The sequence below is a fragment of the Pristis pectinata genome, chromosome 4 (genome assembly GCF_009764475.1).
Source record: "Pristis pectinata isolate sPriPec2 chromosome 4, sPriPec2.1.pri, whole genome shotgun sequence".
NCBI lineage: Eukaryota > Metazoa > Chordata > Chondrichthyes > Rhinopristiformes > Pristidae > Pristis > Pristis pectinata.
Genome location: NC_067408.1, coordinates 89,316,356 through 89,332,263, shown reverse-complemented (window position 1 = coordinate 89,332,263; position 15,908 = coordinate 89,316,356). Strand labels below are relative to the sequence as shown.

At 38.8% G+C, this 15,908-nt stretch overlaps 1 protein-coding gene across 1 annotated transcript in view; it reads right to left on the bottom strand.

Annotated features, from left to right (window-relative positions):
* Positions 1 to 617: 617 nt before the first annotated feature.
* The window catches only part of ccdc80 (coiled-coil domain containing 80), a 33,131-nt gene continuing 17,840 nt past the window's right edge, over positions 618 to 15,908 (bottom strand). Inside the window, 9 exon segments of the mRNA XM_052014906.1 lie at positions 618 to 2,984; positions 2,987 to 3,094; positions 3,097 to 3,159; positions 6,774 to 6,797; positions 6,800 to 6,835; positions 6,838 to 6,852; positions 8,285 to 8,388; positions 10,837 to 10,906; positions 10,909 to 10,987. Coding sequence (XP_051870866.1) covers positions 2,845 to 2,984; positions 2,987 to 3,094; positions 3,097 to 3,159; positions 6,774 to 6,797; positions 6,800 to 6,835; positions 6,838 to 6,852; positions 8,285 to 8,388; positions 10,837 to 10,906; positions 10,909 to 10,987 — 639 coding nt within the window. The 3' untranslated portion in view covers positions 618 to 2,844.

The window sequence follows — 15,908 nt, the reverse complement described above, 5'->3', positions numbered from 1 at the left end:
CATTAATAAAGGGGTCTTCTCTAACTTTGAAAGATTGGAAGGATACCTACAGGTATCCTGCGGCTCTTTGCAAATCTTCCACTGAAGTTACTTAGCAAATCTAAAGAAACCCCTAGAAAATACAGTATTTTTAAGTTGGACATCTCAATATTATTTGTGGTGAGGTAATGGGAAGATTTATTATTTTCAGTGCAGAATTTTCTCCCAGTGATATTCTTCCTCCCATCTTCATGGCAAATATGCTAAATTGTTTGTGTTGTTGTCATTGTACAGCTCCACAGTACCAGCTACCCAAGTGGTTTGCATTCATATGTGTCCATGGCAATGAGCAACAGTTTGCTGCAGGAGATGTCACAATTGAGCTCATCCAGGCGTGGATTTGATTACACACAACTTATATCCAGCAGGATGTGGATTGTTTTGTTAGAGGTTAAGTTTGTTATTTCTTGTTGCTGCAGGGCTGGACTCCATCTGGTGCTCTGGGTACAGCCAAGTCAGACCAGTGATCAGATTGGGCTTTTCTTGGTATGGTTCAACCAGCTGAACTAGCAGTGGAACAGTTCTGTACCACAAGAAATGGTAGTGTAACATAACATCATTTCAAAAACAAGCTTGGGTTTATTTTCAGACCAATGATTTTTACTTTCTGTACTTTGGAACATTTTTAACGATGTAAAGTGCAAAGGGAATTCAGCACTTAAGTACAGACATAATATAATGTTTGCTAATAGAAACAATGGCATGGTCTGAAAGGAAAGGTGTCAGCACAGTATTTAGATTTTGATGGGGTGAGACAAGAGTAATGTGATAAAAGACAGAAGTTGCAAATGGTAAAATTAAAAGTACTAGAAAAGTGCAGCATTTATATAGAAATTGGCAGGTTACATATTGCATAACGACACTTCATCACCACCTTCAAAAGAATGTTCTCTACCCAAACGTGATTTCCAAATGCTTATGAACTTCCTATCAATTCCAACATTTGCTCTTTCCCATGAAGAACTCTGTTTACTTAAATATTAGGAAAGGTTCCTTCACAACAGCATGACTATGCTACTCCACTAATTGAACTACCCGGTCAGAAAATTGTTATACTGTAATTGCTTCCCAAGTAAGTATGATTTGGACTTCTATAAAAAAACAAATCACCTGAAGGAAAATAATCATTGTTCTAAATGTTACTATCCTAGGTAGTTATCTTTTAATAAGTGGGGTATTATACCAAATACAACTGAAAGCAGTGTTCGTCCTCTAAAACGTAATGCATCTCTAACTTCTATGTAATTCTAAGGTCAATGATTGTGAACCACAGCGCACAGTGTAGTTTACCACATACACTGCAGGATTTCTCAACACATTTCAAAGAGTCAGCTACAATAAACAATTTATTGATTTCTATATAACTATATGAAATACCCCTAGTTTGCAAAATAACTCTTTGACTAGGAATGGTTATGTGCTGTAATATACTGTGAAATAATACCATGCAAGCAGGTACTGTATCTCCCTCCTTTTACCATCAACTCAAACTTAGTCCCTTTGTAAAATGTTTGTTCAACTCATCTTCTCAACCTGGGAATGATTCACACAAATAAAAAGACTTGCATTACATAGTACATTTCACAATCTTAGTTCTTCCCGAAGTTCTTAACAGCCAAAGAAATACTTCTGAGGCTTAGTCACGGTTGTGAGAAATATGGCAGCTTAATTGTGAACAGCAAGGCCCGACATACAGCAATGGTATTAAGACAGATAATCTGTCTTCATGATGCAAATGCAAATACCATAGCAATCTGAAACAAAAATAACTTTGCTAGAAATGTTCAGTGGGGTTAGGCAGCATATTTGGAAAGTGAAATAGAGTTTTACTCTTCAGGTCAAAATGGCTTGAAATGTTATGTCTGTTTATACCTCCACGAATGCTGTCTGAACTGATGTGCATTACAGCATGATTTGTTTTATGATGTATCCTTATGTCAAGGAACAAGGGTGCTACAGTCTCCTGTGGTTTCATATGATTCTGTCATACTGCTCACAGTGTAGTTTAATTTGAAAAATGTCTGTACCCAGTACACAGCTTCTAGTCCAAGCTTTGTATAGGCCTTTCTTTGTAAATGTGTGTTAGATGTAATGCAGAGCCAAGAGTATGTCATTCTTATAAGCCCTTCACATTGATGGTGTGGATATTTTCATAGTGCAGACATTTTTTTTCTTTCTTAGATAAAACAAGTATTATTTATCACAAGTGATCTGTAAGTTGTGTCCAAATCTATATTTGAAATGTTACGCATCTTTTGCACGCAGCAGTTCTCACTAACATCTAAAACATGTGTTATTCAGACTGGTTTCATTTTTGCTGAATTCTTTTGAAATTTTGTGTCAGTGTAAATACATCTCAGTTGATACACATTGAAAATTCAGAGGAACGTTTCTGGTTGTGTCTAATTTATACAGTAGGAGACCAACTATTTCTATTTGATTCCTTAAAATTGATGCAAATCTTTCTCCCTTTAATACATAATAAATATGCAGAACAAAAACACCTCTAATTATGGATATACATACTTTCCATTATAAGTATCAGCTATAAAATTTTCTTGCAAAAGGCTGACAACTATATGGCTTCTGTAGCTACTATTTGTTCTTTAAATCAACAGAATTTAGAGATTTGTCTTTCAATATGTCCAAAATGTAACTGAAAATTGACATTTTTCCCTGATGGCTAGTGGCGGAGTATGTTCAGTAATTATATAAAACTCCAATCAGTATCAAATTTAGGATGCTTTAACAAAACTTGGTCCATGGACTTTACGGCATTCAAACCCAAATGCCACAATTTGTTTTTTAGTAAGGGTATCCACCATAGTGACCTTGTTGATGAGATCCATCTTGGTAACCATGGTAACTATATCCATATTCATCCTCTGGGCAACGCATACCCAAGGATTGTTGAATAGCCATTTCCTGTCGACGGAGCTGCATGAGTCAACGAGGTCATACACAATGGCCATATTCCACATTGGGGTTGGATACCATGACTTGACATTTCCATCCTTACCAACCAGGAGCATTGAGAAATACTCTGGGCTCACTTGAAATAATTCCTTATGTCTTTTACCAAGGACTGTGAGAGATCCTCACGATCAACAGTTGCAGTTCCTGTAAGTGTAGCATACAAAGTCAATTCACTTGTTTTACCAAACAGAAGTTTCAAAAATTTCTTCATTTGAAATGCAATTCTAGTGCAACTGACATTGATTATATATTTTCCTCAAAAGTGCACAAATAATTAATACATAATAATATCTTATACAAAGCAAGATTTTATTACAAAATACAAAGATTATTTTAACAGAAGACTAAGTTATGAGATAAGATATCTTTATTAGTCACATGTACATAGAAACACACAGTGAAATATATCTTTTGCATAGAGTGTTCTGGGGGCAGCCCGCAAGTGTCGCCACACTTCCGGCGTCAACATAGCATGCCCACAACTTCCTAACCCGTACGTCTTTGGAATGTGGGAGGAAACCGGAGCACCGAGAGGAAACCCATGCAGTCACGGGGAGAAGGTATGAACTCATTACAGACAGCGGCGGGAATTGAAACCCGGGTCGCTGGTGCTGTAATAGCGTTACACTAACCACTACACTACCGTTGCCTGCTTTACATTTAAGAAATCATTATCTATTCTATTCTGAGATAGACTATCTTCAGCTTTATATGCATTTTCACAAATTTATTTTGCTTAGCATTAGAAACATCATATCTAAAACTTTAAAAAATTTATACAGCACAGTAACAGGCCCTTCCGGCCAACGAGCCCTCGCCACCCAATTACACCCACATTAACCTACTGACCTGTACGTCTTTGGGAATGTGGGAGAACACCCGAACACCCGGAGGAACCCACGCAGTCACAGGGAGAATGTACAAACTCCTTACAGACAGAGGCGGGAATTGAACCTCATCGCTGGTGCTGTAATAGTGTTACGCTAACTGCTACACTACCTTGCCGCAAGAATTCAATCTTGCACCAAAATATATTAATATAGTCAACTTCTAAAACTTTCTGGTTTTGTGTTCAGTTCAGATGATGTGCCATAAGATAAACTTATGACACGCCATTTACCAAAGACCTGAAAGTTTGTTTAGCCAGTTTGTTAAGATTGGCTAAGATTAAGAAGCCAGCCAAACTTTGATTCTTATATTTTTTTTTACTTACTGTGATATTTGTATGAAATTGCTGTTGGTATGCTAGTCTTACAGATAGCAGAGCATATCAAATATCACTATCAAGAATACACAATCCCCATACCCTTTAAAAAAAACTTGATGTTTACCTGATTTGGAACATCTCCCAAGTAGAAAAATGACTTAAAGCCATGAAATTTCAATACAGTACATTATTATGACCACAATATTTCCTCCTTCTTGTATCCCATTATATGAGAAGCAGAGAAAAAAAAAATAACATTGCTCACAAGGATTTCTGTGTTAAGATTTGCTACTTTCTTGATTTTGACTTTGAGCAGAGGGCTGACAGCAATGGAATTAGCAAAACAGGAACTTCGAAAACTGCCACATCTGAAAAAAAAGATTCTCATGAAATTTTGAAGTTCCTCAATGTGTATTTTGGAGGCAGTAGTTGGATTATCTCATCGTACTTATGCAGGAATTGGGAAATCTTTACTTGATGAAACAATGAATCGTGGATACTATTTTTACAGTACAATTAATTGTGGACAAATCCTTGTTCTGTTCCAACAAATATATTGGATTTAGAAAACTTTAAAACCTACTGGAAACCATTGGGAAGTTTAAAAGGGTGTGACAATTCAGTCAAAAGAGTAATGTTTTATAGAAAACCATTATCTCAAGGCTAGGAAAAACATCAGAGGGATATTGAGGGAGGGAATATCAAAAGGTCATGGACATGTTTGGGTGGTGATGGTTATTGGACATGCGATTGGATGGTGGGGAGGGGTGACTTCAGATACGTGATTGGGGGCTTCAATGACTTCTGTAGCTGAGGGCTGGTGGGGGGTGGGGGGGGGTGGGTGGGTGGTGGGAGGGGAAAACAAGCAACTGAAGATAAAATTCTTAGAGGACTTGACTACCAGAAAATCAATTCCTTGGACTTCCCATCCTTCATGGACTTCAAATGCACAAAAATGTTGAAATTGGGACATAGTTTTGAAATCATATGAGCTTTGCCCGAGAAGCTAAATTCCATCAAGTAGTGCACAAAAATATACTATTTTGAGATATAATATCTAGCTTTCTATCTGCGAAACATTATGGTTTACTCTACATCATGTTCCCTTGGAAAATACTGATAAATTTCCACATGATACCATTCCAATGATAGAATTGCCACTGAAGTAACAACCCTCTTGTTTAGTTCCTACATCCAATTGTTTCAAGTCCGAAGACAGACTTAATGTTCCCTTAGATGTAGTCGTGCTGGCCACTCATGTAAGTGGTCCATGTTCCTCAAGTTTGTCTACACTCCCAAAATTTTACATATATATATATATATATATATAAAACATTTCCCAGGAAATCCTCTGTGATCTATATGGGATACTGACTTCCATTTTATGCCCTCATATGTGCTTCGCCCAACTTTTTGAAAATAAACAATTAATGAGAGCAGATTTGGTGCAAGTTGATAAGTTGATTAATTTTTATGTCCATAGAACACACAGAATAACAAAAATGATTAAATCTCACCTTGTACGGATTGTCCTTGCAAACAATGCATCACACAATCCGCATTAAAGAGTTCATTTTATCTTTTACCTGTTCACTCTCCTAATTCTGACTGGTCTATACAGCAGTTGTATTACTGAAATCCTACACACCCTCAACCGTGCCCTCTCCCAGCCAAGATATTTCAGTGCTGATATCACACAGGCTTCCATAGCTTTGTAGACATTGTCTAGACATATCATATTCACATCAAAACGAGGATTTAGTTTAGTAATTAAGATTATACTGGCAATCCTGAAGCATAGACTATTCTCACATTTACTTTATGGTAATTCCATATTTCCCAAAGAAGGCAGATACAAATTGACTTGAGGATATTATTTATTCAAGAACCAATAACAGCATCCATCTCACTGAATGCTGAACGGTATCAAGGGGCTGAAAAGAGTAAGGTCCCTACAAAGCTTGGTGAGAACTCGGCAAGGAGTCTGTAAATGTCAGTGACATTAATCTTTAATAAAAACATTGTCTGGAAAGGGATAGCTTAAACATAAGTTTCTAAAAACCTGCTGTAAAAGAGAAGGAATCATTTATCAAGGACCTAAAAATGAATTCTCAAGTAATGCTGACGACAAGTATGATCAGGAGTTCTACAGTGCCGAAAGGAAAACAGACTCTAATGGATGACAGCATAAATTAATCCCACCCTTCCATACCCTTATATTTCCAATAGAATATGGAGGAAGTAATGAATTAAAAGAGTTTATCATCACTTTTCTGTCAAATAATTTATGAGACAAAAATAAAATGAAACATTTTACCTATTTTGCAATAGGGAAATAACATTGATGAAAAGCTAGCCATGAGATGAAATGTAATCATGTAAAATTGCAAAGCCTCTCCTCAGTTGCCCCTATGGGCACTATCATTATTTACCTATAAAATAGCAGCATGTTTATATTGGAAAATGTTGGGCTGTCATAACCAGATGAGTTTCAGCTCAAACTGCAAAAAACATTGTTAAATTTATCCAAACTTAATGAAAGTTATCTTACCATTAATAGGATAGAGTTCCAAACCCCTCCAACATCAGTACCCACACCCATCAACTTCAGACAGCCAAATGGCGTAAACCTGAAAAAAAGAGATTTATTCTCATGTTGATCTTAAGGAATAAAATGTAGACCACAACAAATTAGATAAATTCTAAAATAATGAAACTTGGGATTATGTTTTTACAAAATCTCTCTTAGTTTCAAATGAGTCAATGAGGTAAGTATCTAAAGGTCAGTTTGGAAGCAGAATTGCTAGAAAGTAAATCAATAAAAAAATAAGAAAAATAGAGGATATATAGGCATAGGTTGAAACATGAATTAAATCCTGTTAAAAAATCCAAATTGGAATACTACTTTTCATAAAAGCAAACAAAGAGCTTTGGTATATATTTAATATGGATAGAACTGAAAGACAGAGATGCTATGCTAAAAAGCTGTAATGTTACACCCAGACTGGCAGGAGAGTGAAGAGGTCTGGTGTCATCTTTATAAAGAATACAAAGGCAATGGTGATGTACAAAAAAAAAATTGCAGGGTGATGCTGGAAAGGTTAGGTCATATCACAAAAGCACGGACAGGCTGAGCTTTCGATGCTCTTGAACAAAGAATGGACTAACAGAGTGTTCTTGCACACAGGGTAGAACAAAACCAGAGGCCATTATGTAAGAAGTGCAGCAGAGATTTGTAAAAGACTTCTTTACCAAGGTAATGGTTGGAATGTAGAACCCACTCCCATAAAAAGTGGTTGAGGTGAATAGTATGGATGCAATTTAAAGGGTAAAACAAATAGTGGGTCATACTGGGAGAATTTATGGAAGGATGGGAGGAGGCATAAGTGGAGCTTAAATGTTGTCATGGACTGGTTGGGCTGAAAGGTCTGTTTCTATGTTGTACTCCATGTAAATTTATGAAGTTAAATAACATGTATTATAGAAATAAAGTGTTATGTTGATAGGATGAGAAGACGAATGGTGAGTTGAGGGTTATGTGCCACTACAACACTGCCTGGACCAGTTGGCCTGAATGGTCTGTTCCTATGCTGAATATTTTATGTACATTTATGAATCTGACTGGATGGGGTTCACTATTTCCTGCAATTGTGCAGCCTTTGAAGGAACCACTGTTAATAATTCTTCACAGGAAACAAATAATCAAAAGACATTCTCTGAAATAGGAACAACTATTAGGTGCTGCTCACCAGACTCCTCTGAATTCGATTTAAGCAGAAGGTTTTGCAGAATAAACTGCACCACATTCGACAAACTACCTCCTACTGAATACTAGTTTCAGAATTAAACAGTTAGATTGCTCTTGCACATTATATTTTGGATGATTCAGGTTAGTTACAATAAGATTAATAGAAATTGTTGTGTTTCATTCTAACTAAAATGAATCATGGTTAAGCAACATAAAACTTAGAAAGTTGACAGCAGTGTATTCCAAATGATATTCCTCTGTGTGATGCAAGTATGCAGAAACACATATTGATCGATAAGAATGCTGAATTTTACCTAGGTTGCAAGCTTGTGAATTTAAGGCATAAAGCTGATGTTGATAAGCCCATTCTTCATCAGTTGGAGTAGAAATAATAAATAAACGTCTTCTCCAACGGAATCTGAGAGAGAAAAAAAGCTAATGAAAACACTTCAGTTATTTCTCTGTTCTCAGCTCTGCAGCCAGATGGTGTGCAGAGGCCCCAGGGTAACTCAGTATCTTGTGTCATCAACAGAGAAAGGCAGAAAAACTGTTTTCTACACAGGCATTTCTTTATTTAAAATAGATTAGCCAGTTATTTAAAAACTACCTCCATGTATTTTACTTTCCTAGAATCATGAGATTATAAGAAAGACACTTGCAGAACACCAGACATGGTCTATATATCAATGGATTTTGTGCTTTGTCGGCTATTAAAATAGGAGGATCTAAGTCAATCTGATTATTTTTTTTAAATGACTGATCTGATTCATAGGGTCGGGCATGTTTACATGCTGTACTTTGGCCGACGTTCTCCATGCCGACCAAGATGCCTGTCTTTACTAATCCCAGCTTCCTACATTTGGCCCATATCCCGCTATTTCTTTCCTGTCCATGCACCTGTCTAAATGCTTTTTAAATGCTACGATTGTACCTACTTCTACCACCTCCTCTGGCAGCTTGTTCCTTACACCCATCACCCCTTGTGTAAAAAAACTTGCCCTTCAGATCTCCTTTAAGTATTTCCCCTCTCACCTTCAACCTATGTCCCCTGGTTTTAGACTCCCCTATGCCTGTGTAGGGATTAAAGGGATATTTTGTGTCTGAAGATTTTGATCAAATAAAATTTGTGTTGACCACGTATATCTGAGTTCAGTTTAAACCTGCTAATATTTGGCACAGCAATTTGTATCTTAATCACTGGTTATTCTTAATAGTTAGGCAGTAAGGTAGGTTTGATCTTTGACTTTCACATCTGTAACTTAAGTCCATATCCATCCCAGACAGATGAGACAAAATTCTCCTCAAGCCGTTGGGAGTAAGTTTTTATTTCGAACATATTTCACCCACAGGCCACTGGGTGGATGGTGTGGAAAATGGAATAATGTCATACTATGTTCCAAGGCTAAGGAATGCTGCTGAGATGAAATAAATTTCTTTCTTTATTGCTTTCTACATTATTCTAATAAACCGGTTATGGTGCCTATCTACTGGAATTAAATAAAAATGAGAGGAAAGTTGATTGAAACATACAAGATGTTTAGGTGTCTTGACTGGTGGTAGGAGAGAGGATGTTTCCTCTTGTGGGAGAATCTAGAACTAGGAGGTCACTGTTCTAAAAATTAAAAATTAGGGGTGGCTCATTTAAGACAGAGTTGAGGTAATTTTTTTCTCTTTCAGAGGATTGTGACTCTTCTTCCTCAAAAGGGCACTGGAAGCAAAGTCTTTGAAGATTTTTAAGGCAAAGATAGATATTTGATAAGCAAGGGGGTGATGTAACACAGGGTTGAGTTCTCAAACTTCCAAGTAGATCTTCAAATAACAAAAAATCTATGGGAGGAGTGTAAAGAATGTCTGCCCTTGAAAAGTGCAGGTATTTTGCTGGCACATGAAGATTCAGTAGGCATGGCTGGGTGCTTTCCCCCACCATTCCCTATGTAAGAATAACTGTATGTCCTTAATCTTCTCGGCTCATGTGTGAAGAATGGCCATTTAGTTGACATACCATAGGTCCAGAATGGCCATCCAAGTATACCATAACTTTCTCAGGGAAACGATTGAAAGGGACAATAAAGATTCAATGTTAAAGCCATTTTGATCAAAATGTCTGGAACAAAATGCTGTATTTATTTAATCTAGAACATAACCATAATAAAACTAATCAGCTAAGTGCCACAGGCAACTTAAGAGGCAAAACATCTGGGAACTCAACACATAGTTATACTACAAGATATTTGTTGAACTTATGTCGTCTCCCATAGAGGGCCTAACACACAGAACCATAAAATGGCAGAAAGAATGGTGCAGTGGTGAGAAAATAGAATAAAATCAGCTCATAGATCTTTTGTTGAAGATAATAACTCCAGAATATTATTTTATATGAGAGGAAAAAACTTCGGATGCTGAAAATCTGAAATAACAACAGAAAATGCTGGAAGTAGTCAGCAGATCAAATAGAGAGAGGGGGGGGAGAGAGGGGGGGGGAGAGAGGGTGGGGAGAGAGGGGGGGGGAGAGAGGGGGGGGGAGAGAGGGGGGGGGAGAGAGGGGGGGGAGGAGGGGGGGAGAGAGGGGGGGGAGAGAGGGGGGGGAGAGAGGAGGGGGGAGAGAGGGGGGGGAGAGAGGGAGAGGGGGGGGAGAGGGGGGGAGGGGAGGGGGGGGGAGAGGGGGGTCAGGTGACCTGAAATGCTCTCTCCCCCTTCTCTCTCCCCCTCTTCCCCCCTCTCCTCCCTCCCTCCCTCCCCCTCTCCCCTCTCCCCCTCCAGTTATTTATCAGGAGATAATAACTGGACAAGGTAAAACTGCTTTAAAATGGGAACTGAAATAAATCAGTCTCATTTTTATTACACATTCACTTAGGATTATACATACCTGGATAAGAAATTTTCTAGTGATCTTGGTTTGTCTTCCTTCTTGCATTGTAATCCTTCTTTCTTCTGTTCTCCATCTCTTTGATCCTTGTTGTAAAGGTGTCAATCAAATCAAAGACAGCTTGCATTGCAATTGGTACTTCATAGTGTTGCTGTCAATACAGATAACCATGGTTTATGTTTCCTGTCTTTACATGAAGGATTCATTTATCCAGTAAAGCAACATATAATAGCAATACATCATTCAGTGCTATATAGTTTCATATGTACATTCAATTCAGTATGCATTTATATGGTGCATTTAAGGCAGTAGAATATTTCAAGCCTCTTCACAGGAGCTGACTTGTACAGAAATCAAGACCAAATCAAAAAAAGGGTTTTAGGGAAGATGACCAAAATGTAACCAAGGACTTACACTTTATGGAGCATCTGAAGGAAGAAGTGAGAGATGAATTGGTGGGGAGGTTCAGAGAGGGAATTCCTGACCTTTAACTTGACTGGCTCAAGGACAAAGGGAGTGGAGAGTGAGCAAAAAGCTGGAGCTGAAAGTACACAGGATTTTGCACAGATGCAGGGTTGGAAGAGGTTACAGGATAGGGAGGGGCAAGGCCACAGATGGCTTGGACCTCCAGGTTAATTCCACCACTGGCTCACTTTTATGAATGAAGCTGTACTCATATCTACGTAACTCTGAGTTGATCTGCCAGTTAACAATGTATGTTAAAAAGGACCATTCTTTGACCTAAAATGTTACTGTTTCTCCTTCTACAGATGCTGTCTGACCTGCTGAGTGTTTCCAGGGTTTTCCCTTTAATAAGTTCAGACTTCCACCATCTGTGATATTTGATTTTCAGAAATAGCTGATGATCTGCTATTTAACAGGAACAATAGAATGTGGTGCTCCACCACACAATGGATTCTCAGTAAGATTGTGCAATCTAAGTACAGTCTTATCTGGGAGATCATCAACCCGTGAACACAACAGGGAATCTTTTTAAAAGAGTTATGGAAACCTTTAAAAAATACTGCATTCTCAAGCACGATGGAAGGGAAAGAAATTACAGCTGCCAGGTGCATGGGAAATGGAAAATTCTTGCTCATAACACGGCCAGACTAACAGAAGCACTGCTTGAAGGCGTTCTAGATGAAGTGAGGCAAAATAATTGCTACTTTCTTCGCAATAAGAGGTAAACTCCACTGAAGAGTGGTCCAGTCAACCTGCCAGGTCACAGCTGATAAACTAAATGCCGTCAGCAAAATCCAGAAAACCTGGCAATAACTCCACTGAAGAGTGGTCCAGTCAACCTGCCAGGTCACAGCTGATAAACTAAATGCCGTCAGCAAAATCCAGAAAACCTGGCAATAAATACTTAAGTAATCACCAATATGAGGATGACTTCCATAGTAAAGCCACTCAGCAATCTCCTATTATAGCCGTTGTGGGCCGTATCTCAAACAGCAATGAGTCGGAGTACAGGAAGGAGACAGAGAGCTTAGTGGCATGGTGTCATGACAACAACCTCGCCTTCAATGTCAACAAAACAACAGAGCTGGTCATTGACTTCAGGAAAGGGGGTGGTGTACATGCACCTGCCTACATCAATGGTGCTGAGGTCAAGAGGGTTGAGAGCTTCAAGTTCCTGGGAGTGAACATCACCAACAGCCTGTCCTGGTCAAATCACATAGAAGCCATGGCCAAGAAAGCTCACCAGTGCCTCTACTTCCTCAGGAGGCTAAAGAAATTTGGTTTGTCCCCTTTGACTCTCACCAACTTTTACCGATAGCACCATAGAAAGCATCCTATCTGGATGTATCACGGGTTGGTATGGCAACTGCTCTGCCCAGGACCGTAAGAAACTGCAGACAGTTGTGGACAAAGCATCAACGGACACCAGTTTCCCTCCTTGGACTCTGTCTTTGCCTCTCGTTTGTCTTGGTGAAGCAGCCAGCATAATCAAAGACCCCACCCACCTGGGACATTCTCTTTTCTCTCCTCTTCCATCGTGTAGAAGATAAAGGAGCCTGACGGCACATACCACCAGACTTAAGGACAGCTTCTACCCCACTGTGATAAGACTATTGAACAGTTTCCTTATACAATGAGATGGACTATGGCCTCATGATCTACCTTGTTGTGACCTTGCACCTGATTGCACTGCACTTTTTCTGTAGCTGTGACACTTTGTACTGTTATTGTTTTTACCTGTACTACCTCAATGCACTCTGTACTAACTCAATGTAACTGCACTGTGTAATGAATTGACCTGTACGATCGGTTTGTAAGACAAGCTTTTCACTGTACCTTGGTACAAGTGACAAATATAAACCAAAAACAAGCAGCTGCCCAGTTGTCCTGCCACAGACGGTTTCCTTATAACCCGTTAAATCTTTATTGCATCTGATTCAAGGCAATCATACTGCCTCTTTGGCTGGTTCTATGCATTGCTATCTATTCCAGGACATGAAGCTGGGATGCTTATTTCAAATGATTGTCACATTGAAATCTTTAAAATGATGATAAAATACCAAAGGAGAAATTAGGCTTTTCAATATTACTTTGCCAACCAGATAATGCAGCCTTGTGCAATACTCACTTTAACTGCTAATAGCAATAAGCTTCAGGGAGGCAAAATGAGAATAAACCTAGCTAATTTCAGCAAAACCTCCAGGAAAGTTCTCCCTAAGGAAGGCCCAAAAAGACTGAAAGTACTTAAAGTCGCCCATGCAGCATTCATGTCCTGTTTTCTATTTTTTTCTGGACTAAAACCAAAATCAAAACAACCATCTCCATTCAACCCTGCTTTTATTTCTGTTTTGAAACAGAAAATGCTGGAAATATTCAGCAGATCAGGCAGCATCGGTGGAGTAAAACAGAGTGAATGGTTCAAGCCAATGACCTTTCATCAGAAAGATATTTCTTTGGAAAAGCCCCGTTTGTCAAAATTGACAAAACCCTAGCTGCATAACTGATAGTTAATCTTAGCTTCCTTTGACATGTATTTATTTATCATTTGTACACTCTCCTTAAACTTGCCATACCTTGGTTACAGAACAAACTGGTAAATAACAAAAGTGAATAAACCAACCTGGAGGAACAGTCAAGAAATTTCAAACCCATAAACAGACTTTGGAGAGGCCACGGTAAGAAAAAAATCTTGAGCCTGCTCTGCCATTCAACATTTTATCTAATCTTTTCTCTCTGACACTTTTCTGCAATAATCCCATATCCCTCAAGCTCCTTAATGTCTTAAAATATATAGCTTTTGGTCATGAATTACTTAACAAGTGAGCCTCCTCTGCCCTCTTGGGTGCAGAATTCCAAAGATTCACTGCCATCCAGGTGAAGAGACATCTTCTAATTTCTGTCCTGAATGGCTGACCCTGTATTTTGAGACTGTGATTCTTGGTTTTATATACTGCAGCCAGGGGAGCCATCAACCCCGTCTCTATCCTATCAAGTCCTGTAAAAATTTCTAAGTCTAAAATGAAATCCCTTCTCATTCTTCTAAATTCAAGGGCAGGTCAACCCAATCTACTTAATCTCTCCTTGAATGTAGAACATGCTGCTACAGGAACCAATCTGTTGAACCTGCATTGTGTTCCCTTTATCTCAAGTATGTTCTTCCTTAGGTAGGGAGACCAGACCTAGACACAGTACTCCAGATTTGGTCTCATCAGGATCACATATAATTGGAGCAACATACCTCTGACTTATACTTAAATCCTCTTGCAATAAAGCCAACATACCAGTTGTTTTCCTACCTGCTCACTGTACTTCAGTGTTAACTTTCAGTGATTTGTGTACAAGTAGTTTTTCGTTCTCCATGTATCCTTAAGATATAGAAGGAGGCCATTTCATCCCACAGAGCAATCCCATTTGTCACTTATTTTCTCTGTAATCTGCTCTCCCCGTACTCCCATCAATTCCCCCAGGTTCCTCTGAATTTCACCAGTAATTTTCAGTCTCTCGCCATTTGAAAAATATTCTCCCTTTCTGTATTTTTTTTTCTGCAAAGTGACGATCTCACATTTTTCCACATTACGTTCCATCTGCCATGTACTTTCCTGTATAATTACCCTTCTATATCTGAAATAAAAACAGAAAAATATTCAACTCTCAGCAGATCTGTTTCTCTTTCCACTGATAAGGCCTGACCTGGTGCATGTTTCCAACATTTTCTGTTCTTATTTCAGATTTTCAGTATCTTTGTTTCCGACTATCTATATCTCCTTGAACCCTCTCAGTAGCTTTCTCACAGTCCATGTTACCACCTAGTTTTGTATCGTCAACAGATTTTGATTTCACACACTTGATCCCATCAAATCCAAATCATTGATGTGAATGTAAAAGGCTGCAGCACCAGCATTAATCACAGCCTCCCAACTAGAAAATAACCTATTTGTTCCTACTCTCTGTTTCCTGTTAACCAATCCTCAGTCCATGCCTGTATATCATACTCAATACTATGCTGGACTTGATGGATTCAAGAGACTGAGAACATTTATGAAGGAAAGCTTCTTTAGCTCAGGCCAAGTAGCAACCAAGTCTAGTTATGTTGCATTCTCCTTCTCTCTCAAAGATTTAGTCTCCCATTGCAATTAAAGTTCTGTTCAAGGGAGTTGTGTTGGACTTTTCTGTTCATCTTGTTTTCTGAATCTCACAGCAGAGTAAGTGACCCTAAGCAGTGGGTGACACTTCACATTCGACTGCTCCACTCTCATTCCCACACACAGCCATGCACATCACAAAGGATTTAGAAAAGATGTTAAAGAAGCAGCATCAAGTGAGTGGCAGCGCACAACTGTTGGTGGAAAATAACCTACAGGAACCACGGTCCAGAGGACCAGCTCGGCATTTCTTCAGTTGCAGTACTTGGAGGTTCAGATTTCATAGGGCTTTCTTATCAAAATGAAATGGAGGATTGGTCCATGAATATTGCTTGTTTATCCAAAATACACTATGGAGAAAGCCAGCAGCTGCATCCATATGTCTGTCTAGCAAAGCCTTTCTGCATTGTATATTTAGTGCAGCAAACCAAGAGGCATCTGGAGCAGAACCTTCTGCAGCCCAGG